The 20,444-nt window shown below is 49.8% G+C and overlaps 1 protein-coding gene across 2 annotated transcripts in view; it reads right to left on the bottom strand.

Moving 5' to 3' along the window:
• The window catches only part of NCOA4 (nuclear receptor coactivator 4), a 29,799-nt gene extending 11,272 nt beyond the window's left edge, over positions 1 to 18,527 (bottom strand). Inside the window, exons 1-2 of one of the 2 annotated variants that reach the window (XM_029061169.1) lie at positions 18,485 to 18,527; positions 491 to 645 (exon numbers count right to left, since the gene is read on the bottom strand). In XM_029061169.1, the coding sequence (XP_028917002.1) occupies positions 491 to 625 (135 nt within the window). In that variant the 5' untranslated portion in view covers positions 626 to 645; positions 18,485 to 18,527. Of the gene's footprint in view, positions 1 to 490; positions 646 to 2,806; positions 2,921 to 18,484 lie in introns of those variants that run through there. The other variant, XM_029061168.2, reaches the window with a different exon arrangement.
• Between the last annotated feature and the right edge of the window lie 1,917 nt (positions 18,528 to 20,444).

Here is a 20,444-nt window from a genome sequence, read left to right as displayed (position 1 = left end):
CTTGTGGATAGAGCAAGGGCCTGTAAAGACCTGAGTTCTAATCCCAGCTCCGCCACATGTCTGCTATGTGACCCTGGGCAAGTCACTTCACTTCTCTGCGCTTCAGTTACATCATCTGTAAAATGAGGATGAAGACTAAGAGCCCTATGTGAGACAGGGACCGTGTCCAACCCGATCCGCCTTGTTTCCACCCCAGCGCTTAGTACAGCACCTGACACACAGTAAGCACTTAAATACCAGTTATTCTAACAGCAAGTCTCCGAGGGGTTTAAATGGAAGATCCCCCATCTGACAAGCCCTGGAATATCCTCGTACCACGCTATGTGCACTGTCCTGAGATTGCAATGTGACCCGCTTGAATGAGGCCAGGACTTGGATTTAATTTTCCCTGTTTTGCCAAAAATCGAAAGGCTTCTGCAACACCGATAAGAAGAGGCCGGGTTTCGGGGGGGAACGGGGAGGGGAGGGAGGGCGGCTTCTCCGTGCTCACCTCTCTCAGGTTGTCCTTGAGGTGATGCTCGGCCAGGAGGACTCCGCTGATGGCGTGCTCCAAGTCCCGCTGCGCTTCATAGCACCGCCCGAGGGGCTCTCTGGGGCTGGGGCCTCCGCTCTGGTCTTCAGACATGTTTACTCTGGATGACGCTCCTAAGGCGGATGAAACAACATCATTGCAAAAGCAACTCTGGCTTGAGGCCGGTGCTCTTTCCTTTATTCGGACAGGGACACTGAGGCAGATTTGGGGAGGGAGAGCCAGACCCAAGGCCCCACGACAAATGAGGTACGTCGCTGTTAATGGAACCCAGATTCCTCACTTCCTCTGTGCCCAGCTTTCACTGAACACTCCTGCCTGAGGATGGGAAGCAGAGAAGCAGCGTGGCTCAGTGGAAAGAGCGCGGTCTTGGGAGTCAGAGGTCACAGGTTCGAATCCCGGCTCTGCCACTTGTCAGCTGTGTGACTGTGGGCAAGTCACTTCACTTCTCTATGCCTCGGTTACCTCATCTGTAAAATGGGGATTAAGACTGTGAGCCTCACGTGGGATACCCTGTATCTACCCCAGCACTTAGAGCTCTGCACATAGTAAGCGCTTAACAAATACCAACAGCATTATTACGGGGCCAGGTACTGGGCCAATTATCATCAGCCCGTGAAGGAACTTGTTTGGCTTAACTGGGCTCCAACACAGAGTCCCAGGCACTATGAAGCATGTGCAAGAGGCCAGTGCCACCTTGGCACACTCAAGGAAATGATGCTCCGGATCCTCCAGTTCGGAGGCTAAGGAAAGCAAATTCCTTCCAGGAGAAGCAGTGCGGGCTAGTGAAATGAGCATGGGTCTGGGAGTCAGAGGACCTGGATTCTAATTCTAGCTCTGCCAAATGCCTGCGGGGTGACCATGGGCAAATCACTTAACTTTTCGGCGCCTAAATTTCCTCAACTGTAAAATGGGGATTAAATCCTACTTCTGCCTACTCAGACTGAGTGTCCCACATGGAACTGGTAATGTGTCCTACCTAATACAACTTGTCACTACCCCAGCGCTTAGAACAGTGCTTGACACACAGTAAATGTTTAACAAAAATGTTTTTTTTTTAAAAGAAAAAGATACCAAGGTCTTTCCCTACCATGGACTTGCCTTATTCAACCGAGTTGACCAATGGAATGCCGTGACGAACCTCAAGCCTCGCCAAGCACCACCTCCCCTCTCCTCCCGGACTAAAGATTCATTTCAGAATATCTGACAAAGCATCGCTGATCTCTCGGGTTGGAAATAACAAACAGGGCAGAAACAAGGTCTTTCCATAAATCAGTAACCACACCCCATCCCTTCCATCTCCGACCCCGGAGGAACAGGGGCGGAACTGAATCAGATATCTGAGAGCTGGGGGAAAGAGTGTTACTTTCTTCTCCCTTGATATACAAGAGCCTCTCCCTTGGTCTTTCCCAATCTGTTCTTGGTTGGCCCCCTGTAATTCCGCTAATACTAGCCAACCCCCCACTACTGTCTCCTGAGGATTTACTTTCTGATCGTGATCTGGTTTGGAGCAGTAAGAAAATGACTCTCGGGAGGGGTGTGGTGCGGGGTTTGGGGGGGGGGGGGACTCTCCCCTGGAGAGGACTAGTGACAAAGTGTCTCTTTCTACACTGTCACCTCATTTCGGGCAAGATACTGTCTGCTAATTTTGTGCCCTCCCGAGAGCTTACTACCATGTTCCACACATAGTAAGCGTGAGATTAATACTACTGATGGATTTCTTGAACCCTTCGGCCCTTCCTTATCATCCCAAACCTTAAATGCAAGACTGCCAGCCTGGAGGGCTCCAGGAAGGAAAAACGAAACACAAAGCAGGAAGTCCTGCTGGAGACAGCATGGGCCTGAGAGTGGGAAGGATCTCGAGTCTCACCCCAGCTCCGCCTGCTGTGTGACCTTGGACAAGTCACTCAACTTCCCTGTGCCTCGGTTCCCTCATCTGTAAAATGGGGGATTAAGACCGTAAAGACTGTGTGGGTCACGGACTGTGTCCAACTTGTTTAGCTTGTATCTAAGCCAGCATTTAGCACTGTGCCTGCCACATATTAACTGCTTAAATATCCTTTTTTTGTAAAAAGAAAAAGGCAACCAGAACTGAGGAAGGCTCTCACTTTCCTGGCAGGAGGATGGAGAGGGAACATATGGTGTAACCCGTGTAACCCCCTCCCTGGACTGCTGGAACAGAGAGGCACACGCAAACACACCATGCCCACCCAGAACACACTAGCCCCTGCCCTGAAGCCCCCTATCCACAGCCGCCGCACCCACTCCTGTCCTCACCTCGGGGAGGGGATGAGGGCAACAGGACAGACGGTGTGAAGCCTCAACAGAACTTGAGGCCTGTGAGCCGTTCCAAGTCCGGGCGGGGCTTCGAAGAACGGACCAGGGAAGGGACCACGGGGGGCGTTTTCTGCAATTTAGAGAAACAGCCCATTTTGAGTGGCACGAGCATCTCCGCTCGGATTCGTGTCAGTGGACACACCGAGGCACTTGATGCTACATTGTAGGAATGCTTCACCCCGACTGGAGTCAGCAGCGATCTCCCCTGGCGGGCTTTATCTGCTTTCTAGGTGGTCCATCCGGCACAAACACGCCTTTACCGAAGTGTGCTTTATATCTCCCCGACCAGAGCCTCTCCAATAATCCCTACTCTGGGCCAGGATCTTCCCCACGTGGGAAGGCAAAGACTAATATTAGCTTGGCTGCTGTGCCTTTCAATTTTCTCAAGGACGGCCCCACACCCTATTTGTTGCACAACATTTTGTGCATTTTTATGGTAGATGTAGACGGCCAAGAGAAGTCTCAAGCCAAACTACAAAAATCAATATTTCTTCATTATATTTCATCTGATACCTAAAGTTTCTGAGTTGCAACACTCTTGATCATGGAAGATTGGTCTTCCCATAAAGCTCTATGCATACGGACCAAGCAAAAACAGTTTATGCTGGAGAGCTAAAATTGGAAAGCAGAATTTACATTTAAAGGCTCAATTTGAGAGAAAACAAAAAAAAATCTCCCAAACTCATCCAGGTAGGGATGGCAAAGACGGTACTTCTGATTCATCCTAGTCTGGGTTGCATTTATACACATATATATCACTGTTTTCTGTTATTTTCTCCAACCTCCAATTTATTTTATCTGAAATTTTATTTTATCTGGAACTGGAGCAGTGTAGAAAGAGTATGGAAAGGAAGTCGGAGGACCCGGGTTCTAATCCCACTCCACCACGTATTTGCTATGTGACCTAGGGCAAACCAGTTAATTCTTCAGTGCCTCAGCTCCCCCATCTGCACAATGAGGACTAAATACCTGTACTCCCTCCTACTTAAGACTGTGAGCTCCATGTGGGACCTGATTAACTTGATTCTATTCTGGCGTTGGGTAGTACGGTGCTTGCCACGTAGTAAGCACTTAAAATACCACAATTATTATTTTAGAGTTTGTATCCCGACAGACCGTAGACTCCCTAATGGTAGGGATGTGTTTACTTAATCAACTGTACTCTCCCAAACGTTTATTATAGTGTTACGCACACAGTAAGAGAGCCAATAAATACTATTTACCAGTTGATTGATTTTTTTTGAGTGCACAGAACTGGAAGGGGACAAGGGTGGAGAGAAAGGACTACTTAAAATGTAATGCAGCTACCCGCAGATCGAGCAGGAGAGAGACTGAGTTAAGGTCTCCTTATAGCAATCTCATCAGCAGCTCCTTGAAGGGACATAATCTCTTATTTTGGGCCCCAAATTATTTTGTTTTCTTGCTTTCTTCAGCCTTTATATGAGATGTCATTCACGCCTGTTTTGGTAGGAAAACCTCAGAGGCAGAAATTAATGTTCACAGAAGCAATCGCTCTATTGCAGATTTTTCAGTACCACCTTTAACCTAATTCTACTTTGCTTTTCGACTGTGCTAATCCCACCTTTTTTAGATCCTTCAACTATTTTTCATATAGACATGGGCGAACCTGTTATCTTGTCCCTACTTTTTCCCTATTAAGGATGTTCAGGACCCCAACATTCACTTCCTAGGTTAACAATCTGCTAAATCTGCAAATGCCTCCATAGGTACTTTTTGACTTCTTAAGCCTCCAGTTCTTGACCTATGTCCTCAAATTTTCTAAAGCTTTCTTCCTCCCTGGATATGCTGACAAAGCTTGACCAGCAACTCACTGCAATTCTGGAGAAGCCACGTTAATCAGAATGTGCTGATAATCACAATTTGTGCATACGAGCAGAAAAATTGTAATAATCACCCTTTGTTTTTCCTATATCTCCTCAGCGCTTCACCTATCTTGGAAACCCTGACATTGGGTGCCCTCGATTAGAGCTGCTGACTGCATCTTTTCCTACTTTATAATAATCACTGTGGAATATTGCTACCCGCTAAGCGCTGGGGTAGATACCAGATGATCGGATCACACCCGATCCTTGCCCTTCATAGGCTTCACAGTCTAAATGGAAAAAATGAGACGGAGGTGCGGAAAAGTGAAGTGGCTTGCCCGAAACTACACAGCAGGCAAGTGGCAGAGCTGGGATGAGAACCAGGTCCTCTTCACGTTATTTTGCTGACCGATAAGGGTGCAGATTATTTAAACAGGGTGGTGTGAACTGAAGTCTCTCCGGGCCTGTCCTAAGCCTGGAGCGAAGCCACAGAAAAACAGCTTCACCAACGTGCATTCTGTAGGACAGAGCACTCTGTAGGACAGAGCATGGGAAGTCTAAAATCAGGTGATCCACCCCCTCCTAAACACACCCCAAGAAGTGTTTGACTCTCTCCCCCGTGCTAGCCAAGAGGGAGGTGAGAAAGAGAAGCAGCGTGGCTGAGTGGAAAGAGCCCGGGCTTGGGAGTCAGAGGTCGTGGGTTCTAATCCCCGCTCTGCCGCTTGCCCGCTCTGTGGCTTTGGGCAGGGCACTTAACTTCTCTGTGCCTCAGCTCCCTCATCTGTAAAATGGGGATGAAAAATGTGAGCCCCACGTGGGACAACCTGATCACCTTGCACCACCCCCAGCGCTTAGAACAGTGCTTGGCACATAGTAAAAGCTTAACAAATACCCCGATTATTATTATCCCGGCTCTGCCACTTTGTGTAACTTGGGGCAAGTCACTTAACTTCTCTGTGCCTCAGTTCCCTCCTCTGTAAACCAGGGATGAAGACCATCAGCCCCACGTGGGACAACCTGATGGCCTTCTATCTCCCTCAGCGCTTAGAACAGCACTTGGCACATAGTAAGCGCTTAACAAATGCCATCATCAGTATTATTATTATAGGGCAGGTGGCTGGAATTCCCCCACCTCTCCACCCACCATAAACAGGAATCTTCAGGTCTTTCCAATTAACTGATCGGTTCCTCTCCAACCCCAACTTCCCAACAGCCCCTTTGGGGGCCTCAGATAAAAATTCCGAGTGGAACACGAACTCGGCCTCCGGGGATGGGGGGGGGGGGGGACCCACAAAATTCTCGACGCCCAAGGCTGCTGTCCGACAGATGAACACTCCGCACTGCCTTTGGGCAGCAAGAAAGTGACCGATGGGGTCAGCTCCCCCTCCTCGCCCACCCCCTCCATTCGGGCCCTCCGACCACTGCGGGCCCCGCCAACGAGGCAAAGCGCTTAGCACACTGTAAGCGCTTAGTTCACAGTGATTAGACTGTAAACCCATCATTGGGCAGGTACTGTCTCTATCTGTTGCCGAACTGTCCATTCCAAGCGCTTAGTACAGTGCCCTGCACCTATTAAGTGCTCAATAAATACTACTGAATGAATGAATGGTCTCTCTGTTGCTGAATTGTCCATTTCAAGCGCTCAGTTCAGTGCTCTGCACATAGTAAGCGCTCAATAAATACTACTGAATGAGTGAATGGTATCTCTCTGTTGCCGAATTGTCCATTCCAAGCGCTTAGTCCAGTGCTCTGCACATAGTAAGTGTTCAATAATACTATATGGTCTCTGTTGCCGAATTGTACATTCCAAGCATTCAGTCCAGTGCTCTGCACATAGTAAGCGCTCAATACGACTGAATGAATGGTCTTTGTTGCCAAATTGTACATTCCAAGCACTTAGTCGAGTGCTCCGCACATAGTAAGCACTCAATTAATACTATTGAATGAATGGTCTCTCTGTTGCTGAATTGTCCATTCCAAGCGCTCAGTCCTGTGCTCTGCACATAGAAGGCACTCAGTAAATACTACTGAATGAACACCACTCGGCACGTAGCAAGCGCTCAATAAATACGACTGACTGACCAGTCCGGCTTTAGGCCCCCGGTTGGGACCGGGTAAAACCTAAAAGCTTTAGAGAGAATGTCCATTTTCAGGGCCGGTCTTCGATTCGGCAGGCAGAAATACAGCAAATGAATCGTTCCGCGCTAATTTAGATTCACACCAGAAAGCAAGGTTGCTCAGGGGAATGAGCCCGGGCTTGGGAGTCAGAGGTCCTGGGTTCTAAGCCCGGCTCCGCCCCCTGTCAGCTGTGTGACTCTGGGCAGGTCACTTGACTTCTCTGTGTCTCAGTTCCCTCATCTGTAAAATGAGGACGAAGACTGTGAGCCCCACGTAGGGCCACCTGATGTCCCTGCGTAATAATGTTGGTATTATAATAAGGTGCCGAGCACTGTCCTAAGCGCCGGGGTCGCTACGAGGTCATCAAGTGGTCCCACGTGGCGCTCACGGTCTTCAGCCCCCATTTGACAGATGAGGTCACTGAGGCCCAGAGAAGTGCCTTGCTCACAGTCACACGGCAGACAAGGGGCAGGCCCGGGATTCGAACCCATGACCTCCGAACTCCCAAGCCCGGGCTGTTCCCGCTGAGCCACGCTGCATCTCCCCCAGCGCATGGCGCAGTGCTCGGCCCATAGTAAGCGCTTAACAAATCCCCCCATTATTACTATTTCCTCCCCCCTCCATGACCTTTAAAGCAAGCAGGAAACTCTAGGCGCAGGCGCAGGGGGTCCCTCGTAGCCCTTGCAGTTGGAGCGGGCTGATGCAGGGAGTCGGATCGTTTTGTGCGCAGGAGCTGCCGTCCCTCCGCGGGGCCTCGGCCTGCCTTAGCCAGACACCTGGCAGCACGGCGGGGCTTCTGCGCAGGCGCCGGCGCCGTGCAGCCCCCTCGCCCACCCGAAGGCTGGCAGGCCTTCTGCGCAGGCGCCGTGCAGCCCCCTCGCCTACCTGCGGGACCTCTGCGCAGGCGCCGTGCAGCCCCCTCGCCCACCCGAAGGCTGGCAGGCCTTCTGCGCAGGCGCCGTGCAGCCCCCTCGCCTACCTGCGGGACCTCTGCGCAGGCGCCGTGCAGCCCCCTCGCCCACCCGAAGGCTGGCAGGCCTTCTGCGCAGGCGCCGTGCAGCCCCCTCGCCTACCTGCGGGACCTCTGCGCAGGCGCCGTGCAGCCCCCTCGCCCACTCCAAGGCTGGCAGGCCTTCTGCGCAGGCGCCGTGCAGCCCCCTGGCCCACCCGAAGGCTGGCAGGATTTTTGCGCAGGCGCCGTGCGGCCCCCTCGCCTACCTGCGGGACGGCGGGCCTTCTGCGCAGGCGCCGTGGAGCCCCCTCGCCTACCCGTGGGCTGGCAGGGTTTTTGCGCAGGCGCCGGCAGCCCCCTAGCCCACCCGAGAGCTGGCGGGACTTCTGCGCCGGCGCCGTGCAGACCCCTCGCCTACCCGAAGGCTGGCAGGACTTTTGCGCAGGCGCCGTAGAGCACCCTACCACACCCGGGAGAGGGCAGGACTTCTGCGCAGGCGCCTTGCAGCCCCCACGTCTACCCTCGTGTTGGTGGGACTTCGAGCCCCTTCGCATACCTGCCGGCCGGCTCAAGTGCCAGGCAGCTCCCTCGCATACCTGCCGGCCGCCGGGGCTGGGGCGCCCGCAGCCCCCTCGCACAGTAATAATGTGACTGAATAATAATGCCATTTGCTAAGCGCTTACTATGAGCCAGGCACCGTACGGGGGTGGGTACAAGCAAATGGGGTTGGACCCAGTCCCTGTCCCACGTGGGCCTCATCGTCTCAATCCCCGCTTTACAGATGAGGGAACTGAAGCCCGGGGAAGCGAAGGGACTGGCCCAAGGTCACCCAGCAGAGAGGTGGCGGAGCCGGGATTAGAACCGGCGACCTCCCGACCCCCAGAGCCGTGTCCTTCCTCGGGGAGGGGGGGGGGAACCCGGGGAAGGGTGGGGGGCGATCTGCCGCAGCATGGCTCAGTGGAAAGAGCACGGGCTTTGGAGTCGGAGGTCATGGGTTCGAATCCCGGCTCGGCCACTTGTCAGCTGTGCGACTGGGCAAGTCACTTCACTTCTCGGTGCCTCAGTTACCTCATCTGTAAAATGGGGATTAAGACTGTGAGCCCCACGTGGGACAACCTGATTCCCCTCTGTCTATCCCAGCGCTTAGAACAGTGCTCGGCACATAGTAAGCGCTTAACAAATACCAACATTATTATTATTAGAGCTGCAGGGCGGCGGGGCTGCGGCGCCTGCGCTATGCAGCCCCCCTCGCCTACTTCCATGGTGGTGGACCTGCGGCGCATGCGCCGTACAGCCCCCTCGCCCTCCTCGGTGGCGGACCGGCGGCGCATGCGCCGTGCAGCCCCCTCGCTTCCTCCATGGGCCGGCGGCGCATGCGCCGTGCCGCCCCCTCGCCTACCTCTTCGAAGACGGGCCTGCGGCGCATGCGCTCTCCGGAGCAACCCGGCGGTGGGTAGGCGGGGAGGTGGGGGTTCGGCCGCTCCTCTTTTATCAGGTTGGCGCATGCGGGGTGGAGCTGGATGACGTCAGCGCCAGGGCCCCGCCCCCGCACGTGACCCCCACGGCCGGGGCTCCGCCTCGCCCCCCTGCAGGCCGGGCAGGAATAAAAATAATAATGATAATAATGATAGTATTTGTTAAGCGCTTACTCTGTGCCAAGCACTGTTCTAAGCGCTGGGGGGGATACACGGACATCAGGTGGTCCCCCGTGGGGCTCCCATTATTAATCCTCTTTTACTACTACTACTACTAATAATAATGTTGGTATTTGTTAAGCGCTTACTCTGTGCCAAGCACTGTTCTAAGCGCTGGGGTGGATACACGGTCATCAGGTGGCCCCACGTGGGGCTCCCATTAATCCCCTTTTATTAATAATAATAATAATAATGTTGGTATTTGTTAAGCGCTTACTCTGTGCCAAGCACTGTTCTAAGCGCTGGGGGAGATACAGGAGAATGAGGTTGTCCCACGTGGGGCTCACAGTCTTCATCCCCATTTTACAGATGAGGGAACTGAGGCCCAGAAGAGTCAAGTGACTTGCCCAAGGTCACACAGCTGACAAGTGGCGGAGGGGGGGATTAGAACCCACGACCTCTGACTCCCAAGCGCAGGCTTTTTCTGCTAGGCCACGCGAGGGGGCCGGCCCGGCTGCCGCAGGGAAGGGGTCACCTTGTGTGACTCTGGGCAAGTCGCTTCATTGCTCGGTGCCTCAGTTCCCTCATCTGTAAAATGGGGATGAAGACTGTGAGCCTGACATGGGACAGCCTGGTCACTTTCTATCAACCCCAGTGCTTAGGACGGTGCGTGGCACATCGTAAGTGCTTAACAAATACCATGATGATGATTTATTGAGCATTTACAGTATACTAAGCACTTGGGAAAGTGCAATACACTCTCTTGGGCCCACTGACCCCTCCTTAATCTCATCAATATGACAATCGTGGCGGTGTCAAAAAATAAAGGCCCCACAGACCTGGATTCCTGGTTAGCGGGATCAGATCCACCCCAAGGCCCAGCTCTATGTTTCCTTTGGCGCTGGGAAACCAAAACAGCGCATTTGCGGATGTCCTCACTGCAAAAAATTCACCCTCAACTTGTTTAAAGAACAACCCGCCCGGTATTTATTGGGCAACGGGGCTTCTCAGGTAGGATCTCCTTATTTGGGGAGAGAAGCTCATGTGGAAGGCCGAGATAATCATTTACCACTCCATTGGGTGGGAAAAGACGCCCTGGCATTGGAACTTTTGGGATTTATTTCGCAACATAATACCCATAATTGGAGTTTCCGCTAATAAAAATAATAATAATAATAGCAATTGTTCAGCGCTTACTATGTGCCAAGCATTGTTCTAAGCGCTGGGGTAGGTACAAGGTCATCAGGTTGTCCCATGTGAGGCTCCTGGTCAATCTCCATTTTACAGATAACTGAGGTACAGAGAAGTGAAGTAATAATAATAATAATGCTGGCATTTGTTAAGCGCTTACTTTGGAGAAGCAGTGTGGCTCATTATATTCAATACTACAGTGCTCTGCACATAGTAAGCGCTCAATAAATACTATTGAATGAATGAATACTATTTATTGAGTGTTTACTGTGTGCAGAGCACTGTACTAAGCGCCTGGAATGTACAATTCGGCAACAGATGGAGGCAATCCCTGCCCAGTGACGGGCTCACAGTTTTATACAGAAATGCTTCTATTTAATCTCATTTGTCTCGTGAAACCGGTTGACGCTTTCCTCTGAAAAAACACTGCGACATAGGCTGGTATTCAAAGTTTCAAACCACAAACCTAGAACTGATCGCCTATTTATAAATCCCTCAGACGTGGTGACACCCGTTTCACGCTAATATAGACAGAACCTTATATGTGGCGAGACCTTTTGCATCACTTGATCAAAAAATAATTCCCTGACCTCAAATGCTAACAGAAACTGAAACGAATTTAAGAGTAAATGAGATCTTTTGAGAGCAGATTTCCTATCCTTCTGCATTCTACAGAACTATAAATCAGAGACAAAACTATCAATCAGATGTAGATACAGATGCTTTGAGAAGCAGCGTGGCTCAGTGGAAAGAGCGCGGGCTTGGGAGTCCGAGGTCATGAGTTCGAATCCCAGCTCTGCCACTTGTCAACTGGGTGACTGTGGGCAAGTCACTTAGCTTTGTGCCTCAGTTACCTCATCTGTAAAATGGGGATTAAGACTGTGAGCCTCACGTGGGACAACCTGATGACCCTGTATCTACCCCAGCGCTTAGAACAGTGCTCTGCACATACTAAGCACTTAAATATCATCATTATTATTATTATAGCCTTTACTGGCATTTCTCCACTGCCCCTTAACACGTTCTCCAAGAAAAATTCACGGCAACTCTGAATTATTCGAAAACCCAGAGAGCAAATGGGGCAGGAAGTGGTGGAAAATAAGAAAATCCCTTAGTGGTGCTATCCAAAGAATGGGAATCACTTTCTTTGCAGAATCTCTGAATTAAATGTATTTGACTGTAAATGATGACCTGCATCGGTGAGGTCCACTATGGTGAAATAGGTTCTTCACACTGACCTACAACCAAGGGGGTTGCTCTTTTGCTTACTGAGCTAACACTGTAATAAACACAGCTTTGTCCCACCCTGTTAATCAGTTTTTAAGAGCAATCAACACTTCCTCTCCTCGGGCTTAACTACTTAGCAGATATTCAATGATTCAGCACACGCTATCAGTTTTAAATGGCGAAAACATTCAGACGGTGGAACTGTCTGCTAAAAAAAAAAATAAAATTCACTCTTCAAAATGAAGCACAGTACCCTAAAATCGTGATCTGAACAACTCCGCCCTTAACTGGTTTCTGCTGACCCAAAGAAATGCCGACTGAAATCAAAAGGAAGTAGGATGGTGTCCTACTTCCAACTGCTTTTTAAATAAATAAAAATGGTGGTAGTTGTTAAGCGCTTACTGTGTGCAAAGCGCTGTTCTTAAACTGTTTTTTTTTTTTTAACAAACCCTAACTACAAATCCAATGTTCCCCAAACCCTGATTCTTTTCTTCATTGCTATTGATAAAAATCAACACCTAATGCCAAAGGAGAGGAAGGGCGGTGGCCTGGAAAGAGCCTGGCTCTAGAAAAAAAGAAAGTGTTGCTATTTGTTAAGCGCTTACTACGTGCCGAGCACTGTTCTAAGCGTTGGGGGGAGATACAAGGTCATCAGGTGGTCCCACGTGGGGCTCACAGTCTTCACCCCCATTTGACAGATGAGGGAACTGAGGCACAGAGAAGTGAAGTGACTTGCCCACAATCACCCAGCTGACAAGTGGCAGAGCCAGGATTCGAACCCATGACCTCTGACTCCCAAGCCCGGGCTCTTTCCACTGAGCCACGCTGCTTCTCTAGAAGTCATGAAACCCTCTCTCTGTTCTAGTCCTAGTTCTGCCAGACTAATAAATTCAGACAAGTCACTACCTGTCTGGGCCTCGGCTTCCTCACCTTTAAAATGGGGAGAACACCTCGTCTCTACCTTTCCCACAGGGATGTTGGGAGGATAAAATAGATAAAAAGTGCTCTGACAAAGTAAAGATCCTCTCCACCGCTTCGAAATAATAACAATAATAATAATAATGTTGGCATTTGTTAAGCGCTTACTATGTGCCGAGCACTGTTCTCAGCGCTGGGGTAGACACAGGGGAATCAGGTTGTCCCATGTGGGGCTCACAGTCTTAATCCCCATTTTACAGATGTGGTAACAGGCACAGAGAAGTGAAGTGACTTGCCCACAGTTACACAGGTGCCAAGCTGCAGATCCGGGATTCGAACCCATGACCTCTGACTCCAAAGCCCGTGCTCTTTCCACTGAGCCACGCTGCTTCTTTATAATATTATTAGAAAGCCTACTTTATGCCTGAATTTTATTTGGAAATGCTTTTCCTGGTTTTGTGCTTAAAACCCCATGTATTGTACATGTCCCGTGCTTCTGTTATACTTTTGTTATACTTTTCCAAGGGCTTCGTAGAGTACACTGCACCTAGTGGGTGCTCAATAAATACCGTGATTAATGATACTAATGATGGTACTTGAGCCCTGACTGTGTGACTGTGGGCAAGTCACTTAACTTCTCTGGGCCTCAGTTCCCTCACCTGTAAAATGGGGATTAAGACTGTGAGCCCCACGTGGGACAACCTGATTCCCCTATGTCTACCCCAGCGCTTAGAACAGTGCTCGGCACATAGTAAGCGCTTAACAAATACCAACATTATTATGAACCGAGCACTGAACTAAACACTGGGGGTAGATACAAGATAATCAGGTTGGACACAGTCCCTGTCCCACATGGGGCTCGCAGCCTCAGAGGATTCCACCTCCCTTTTCCGGGTGAGAAAACTCAGGCACAGAGGAGATAAGTGTATATTTGTATATATTTTTATTACCCTTTTTATTTTGTTAATGACGTGTCCATCCCCTTGATTCTGTTGATCGTGATGATGCTGTCTTGTTTTTGTCCGCCTGTCTCCCCCGATTAGACTGTGAGCCCCGCGTCGGGCAGGGATTGTCTCTATCTGTTGCCGGATTGTCCACTGCAAGCGCTTAGTCCAGTGCTCTGCACCTAGTAAGCGCTCAATAAATACTATTGAAAGTCGCTTCACTTCTCTGGGCCTCAGTGACCTCATCTGTAAAAATGAGACTGTGAGCCCCACGTGGGACAACGCCATCACCTTGTACCCTCCCACTCCGCGCTTAGAACAATGCTTGGCACACAGTAAGCCCTTTACAAATGCAGCGTGGCTCAGTGGAAGGAGTCCGGGCTTGGGAGTCAGAGGTCGTGGGTTCAAATCCCGGCTCCGCCGCCTGTCAGCTGAGTGACTTTGGGCAAGTCGCTTCACTGCTCTGGGCCTCAGTTCCCTCATCTATCAAATGGGGATGACGACCCTGAGCCCCACGTGGGATAACCTCATCACCTTGTATCCCCCCAGCAATTAGAACAGTGCGTGGCACATAGTAAGCGCTTAACAACGCCATTATTATTATTATTACCCCGGCTGTGCTCCTGGGGTGAAATTTCAGCCACGGGGGCCGGACGGTCCTCCCCTCCTGCCCCCTCAGCGGCCTCAGTTTCCACCCAAATCCCTGCGGGGAGACATCAATTTGGTTGGCGCCCCTGCCAGCCCTCTCCATTAACCCGACCCATTAAGTAATAATATTGGTATTTGTTAAGCGCTTACTATGTGCAGAGCACTGTTCTAAGCGCTGGGGTAGATACAGGATAATCAGGTTGTCCCAAGAGGGGCTCACAGTCTTCAACCCCATTTTACAGATGAGGTAACTGAGGCACAGAGAAGTGAAGTGACCCACGGTCACAGCTGACAAGTGGTGGAGCCGGGATTCGAATCCATGACCTTTGACTCCCAAGCCCGGGTTCTTTGCACCGAGCCATGCTGCTTCTCTAAGTGGCGCATCCCCTAATGGGCTGCCCTGGTCTGGACCTCCTACAGGAAGCCTTCCCTGACTTACCTCCCAGAATCCCGCCCTACTCTTTTTTTAGTACGTGTTAAGTGCTTACCATGTGCCAGGCACTGTACTAAACGCTGGGGTAGATCTAAGCTAATCAATTTGGACCCACATCATATCCCACAGGGGGTTCACAGTCTTAATCCCTGTTTCACAGACGAGGCCGCTGAGGCACAGAGAAGCGGCGGGGCTCAGTGGAAAGAGCACGGGCTTTGGAGTCAGAGGTCATGGGTTCGAATCCCGGTTCGGCCACTTGTCAGCTGTGTGACTGTGGGCAAGTCCCTTCACTTCTCTGGGCCTCAGTTACCTCATCTGTAAAATGGGGATGAAGACTGTGAGCCCCACCTGGGACAACCTGATTCCCCTGTGTCTACCCCAGCGCTTAGAACAGTGCTCGGCACCTAGTAAGCGCTTAACAAATACCAACATTATTATTATTATTATTATGGGGATTAAGACTGTCAGCCCCACGTGGGACATCCTGAAGACCTTGCACCGCGCCCCCCCCGTCCACCCGTCCCAGCGCTTAGAACAGCGCTTGGCACATAGTAAGGGTTTAACAAATACCATCATTATTATTCTTTGGGCCTCAGTTCCCTCCTCTGTCAAATGGGGATGAAGACCATGAGCCCCACGGCAGGGACTGTCTCTATCTGTTGCCGACTTGTTCATTCCAAGCGCTTAGTACAGTGCTCTGCACATAGTAAGCGCTCAATAAATACTATTGAATGAACAACCTGATAACCTTGTATCCTCCCCCAGCGCTTAGAACAGTGCTTTGCACATAGTAAGCGCTTAACAAATGCCATCATTATTATTACTACAGCGCCCTGCACATAGTAAGCACCTAACACTACCATCATCATCATCATTATTATTATTATTACAGCAACCGGCACATAGTAGCCGCCTAACAAACACCACCATCATTATTATGATTATTACAGTGTCCGACACAAAGTAGGCGCCTAACACCACCACCATCATCATCATCATCATGATTATTAGAGGGCCCAGCACATAGTAGGCGCCTAACAGACACCACCACCATCGTCATCATTATGATTACAGCACCCGGCACATAGTAAGCGCCTAACAAACACCGCCACCCCCATCATCATCATCACTATTATTAAAGCAGCGTAGCTCAGTGGAAAGGGTCCGAGCTTGGGAGTCAGAGGTCATGGGTTCAAAACCTGGCTCTGCCACTGGCCAGCTGTGTAACTTTGGGCAAGTCACTTTACTTCTCTGTGCCTCAGTTCCCTCAGCTGTAAAATGGGGATGAAGACTGTGAGCCCCACATGGGACAACCTGAACCCCTTGTATCTCCCCCAGCGCTTAGTATAGTGCTCGGCACACAGTAAGCGCTTAACAAATGCCATCATTATTATTATTACTACAACGCCTGGCACATAGGAAGCACCCAACACTACCAGCATCATCATCATCATCATCATCATCACTATTATTACAGCAGCCAGCACATAGTAGGCGCCTAAAACACCACCCTCATCATTATTATTATTACTATTACAGCAACCAGCACACGGTAGGCACTTAACCTCATGATTATTACAGCCCCCGGCACACAGTAAGCGCCTAACAGACACCACCACCATCGTTATCATCATCATGATTATTACAGCGACGGACACATAGTAAGCACCTAACAAACACCACCACCATCGTCATTATTATGGTGATTATTACAGTGCCTGACACATAGTAGGTGCCTAACATATTATTATTATTATTATAATTATTAAAACGACTGGCATAGAGTAGACGGTTAACCAAGACCACCATCATCAATATTATCATTATTATTATTAGAGCGCCCAGCACATAGTAGGCGCCTAACACCATCATCATTATGATTATTAGAGCGCTCAGCATACAGTAGGCGCCTAACAATCATCATGATCATTATCATGATTATTAGAGCGCCCAGCACATAGTAGGTACCTAAGAAACACCACCACCATCATCGTTATTATGATGATGATGATTACGGCGCACCATCATTATCATTACTATGATTATTAGAGCACCCAGCACACAGTAGGCACCTAACACCACCATCATCATTATTATCATTATCATGATTATTAGAGTGCCCAGCACATAGTAGGCACCTAACCCACTCCATCATATTATTATGATGATTATTAGAGCACCCAGCACATAGTAGGCGCCTAACAATCACCATCATCATCATCATGATTATTAGAGCGCCCAGCACATAGTAGGCACCTAACAAACGCCACCACCATCATTGTTATCATTATCATGATTACTACTGCGCCCGGCACATAGTAGGAGCCCAAACACCATCATTATCATTATGATCATTAGAGCGCTCAGCACATAGCAGTCGCCTAACAATCACCATCATCATCATCATGGTTATTAGAGCGCCCAGCACATGGTAGGCACCTAACAGACGCCACCACCATCATCGTTATCATTATGACGATTACTACAGCGCCCGGCACATAGTAGGCCCCCAAACACCATCATCATCATTATGATTACTAGAGCGCTCAGCACATAGCAGTCGCCTAACAATCACCATCATCATCATCATGATTATTAGAATGCCCTGCACATAGTAGGCACCTAACAATCACTATCATCATTATCATTACTATGATTATTAGGGCGCCCAGCACATAGTAGGCACCTAACAATCACCATCATCATTATCATTATCATGATTATTAGAGCTCCCAGCACATAGCAGGCGCCTAAGACACACCACCACCATCATCATTATTATGATGATGATGATGATTACAGCGCACCATCATTATCATTACTATGATTATTAGAGTGCCCAGCACAAAGTAGGCGCCTAACACCATCATCATCATCATTATTATGATTATTAGAGCGCCCAGCACGTAGTAGGCGCCTAACACCATTATCATCATTATTAGAGTGCCCAGCATGTAGTAGGCGCCTAACAATCACCCTCATCATTATCATGATTATTAGAGCGCCCAGCACATAGTAGGCACCTAACAATCACCATCATCATTATCATAATTATTAGAGCTCCCAGCACATAGCAAGTACCTAACAATCACCATCATCATTATCATTACTATGATTATTAGGGCGCCCAGCACATAGGAGTTACCTAACAATCACCACCATCATTATCATGATTATTAATGTTGGTATTTGTTAAGCGCTTACTATGTGCAGAGCACTGTTCTAAGCGCTGGGGTAGACACAGGGGAAACAGGTTGTCCCACATGGGGCTCATAGTCTTAATCCCCATTTTACAGATGAGGGAACTGAGGCCCAGAGAAGTGAAGTGACTTGCCCACAGTCACACAGCTGACGAGTGGCAGAGCCGGGATTTGAACCCATGACCTCAGACTCCAAAGCCCGGGCTCTTTCCACTGAACCACGCTGTTTCTCTAGCGCCCAGCACCTAGCAGGCACCTACCAAACGCCACCACCATCATTATCATGATTATTAGAGCGCCCAGCACATAGCAGGCACCTAACAGACACCACCACCATCATCATTGGGATGATTAGTACAGCGCCCGGAACATAGTAGACGCCTAACAGACCCCCCCCCACCATCGTGATGACGACGATGAGAGCGTCCGGCACGTAGTAAGCGCCCAAGAGCCCCCCGGCCCATCACGGTGACCCCCGTTATTAGGACGGTCCTTACGCCGTTACCGTAGCAACGAGGACCGGCCCTTACCGGCTCCGCAGGCCGCTCCGGCTTCGCTTCCGCTTCCGCTTCCGGTCCGGCCGCCGCCGCCGAGCGCCAAACCTCGCGAGAGGGCTCGATCTCGCGAGAGGTGACGGCGCCCGGCCCTCCCCCCGTGTGCCCGGGCGCCGCTGAACTCTCGCGAGATCTCCATCGGGAGCCCGCGGCATCGCGACTCTTGGCTCCCCCCTGGGGGCGACAGCGCGCAACTGCACGGCGTCCCCGGAGCCGGCGCCGCCGCTCTCCTGCGCTCATTCATTCATTCGGTCCTTCGGGCACGCATTCATGCATTCATGCATTCATTCATTCATTCATTCATTCAGAAAAACAGCCTGGCTCAGTGGAAAGAGCCCGGGCTTGGGGGTCAGAGGTCGTGGGTTCTAATCCCTCCTCCTCCACTGGTCAGCTGGGTGACCAGAGCATGCATGGGCTTTGGAGTCAGAGATCATGAGTTCGAATCCCAGCTCGGCCACTTGTCAGCTGTGGAACTGTGGGCAAGTCACTTTGCTTCTCTGGGCCTCAGTTACCTCATCTGTAAAATGGGGATGAAGACTTTGAGCCCCACGTGGGACAACCTGATTCCCCTGTGTCTACCCTAGTGCTTAGAACAGTGCTCTGCACATAGTAATCACTTAACAAATACCAACATTATTATTATGTCACTTCATTTCTCTGGGCCTCAGTGACCTTATCTGTAAAGATGGGGATTAAAACATGTGAGCCCCACGTGGGACAATCTGATGACCCTGTATTCATTCATTCATTCATTCAATAGTATTTATTGAGAGCTTACTATGTGCAGAGCACTGTACTAAGAGCTTGGAATGAACAAGTCGGCAACAGATAGAGACAGTCCCTGCCGTTTGACGGGCTCACGGTCTAATCGGGGGAGATGGACAGACGAGAACAATGGCAATAAATAGAGTCAAGGGGAAGAACATCCTGTATCTCCCCCAGCACTTAGAACAGTGCTCTGCACATAGTAAGCGCTTAACAAATACCATAATTATTATCATTATTATTATTCATTTATACAATCGTATTAATTCAATTCATTCATTCAATAGTATTTATTCAGCGCTTACTATGTGCAAGCACTGGAGTAAGCGCTTGGAATGTACAATTCATTCACTCAGTCATATTGAGATAAATAAAATGGTGGTATGTGTTAAGCACTTACTATGCACAAAGCAGTGTTCTAAATGCTGGGGGATACAACGTCATCAGGTTGTCCCACGAGGGGCTCACGGTTTTAATCCCCATTTTATAGATGAGGTAAATGAGGCACAGAGGAAGTGAAATGACTTGCCCAAGGTCACTCAGCTGACAAGTGGTGGAGTCAGGATTAGAACCCACGACCTTTGACTCCCAAGCCCGGACTCTTTCCACTGAGCCACATTTAATCAGCATGGCCTAGTAGCAGGAGCATGGGTCTGGCAGTCAGAAGGACCTGGGTTCTAGTTTTGACTCCGCCACTTGTCTGCTGTGTGACCTTGGGCAAGTCACTTAATGATAATAGTGATGATGATGGTATTTATTAAGCACTTACTATGTGCCAAGCACTGTTCTAAGCACTGGGGGAGATGCGGTGTAATCAAATTGTCCCACATGGGGCTCACATGTTTTAATCCTCGTTTTTACAGATGAGGTAACTGAGGCCCAGAGAAGTGAAGTGACTTGCCCAAGGTCACACAGCACACAAATGGCAGAGCCGGGATTAGAACCCACATCCTCTGACTCCCAAGCCCAAGCTCTTTCCACTAAGCTATGCTGCTTCTCTAACAACTTTTCTGTGCTTCAGTTACCGCATCTGTAAAATGGGGATGAAGACTGTGAGCCCCACAATGGGACAACTTGATTACATTGTATCTATCCCAGGGCTTAGAACAGTGCTTGGCATAATAAATTCTTAATAATGATGTTAATAATGTTGGTATTTGTTAAGCGCTTA

This window comes from Ornithorhynchus anatinus, chromosome 3 (genome assembly GCF_004115215.2).
Source record: "Ornithorhynchus anatinus isolate Pmale09 chromosome 3, mOrnAna1.pri.v4, whole genome shotgun sequence".
NCBI classification, from domain to species: Eukaryota; Metazoa; Chordata; class Mammalia; order Monotremata; family Ornithorhynchidae; genus Ornithorhynchus; species Ornithorhynchus anatinus.
Note: the sequence above shows the minus strand (reverse complement) of the source record. Positions and strands in the feature narration are given on the sequence as shown.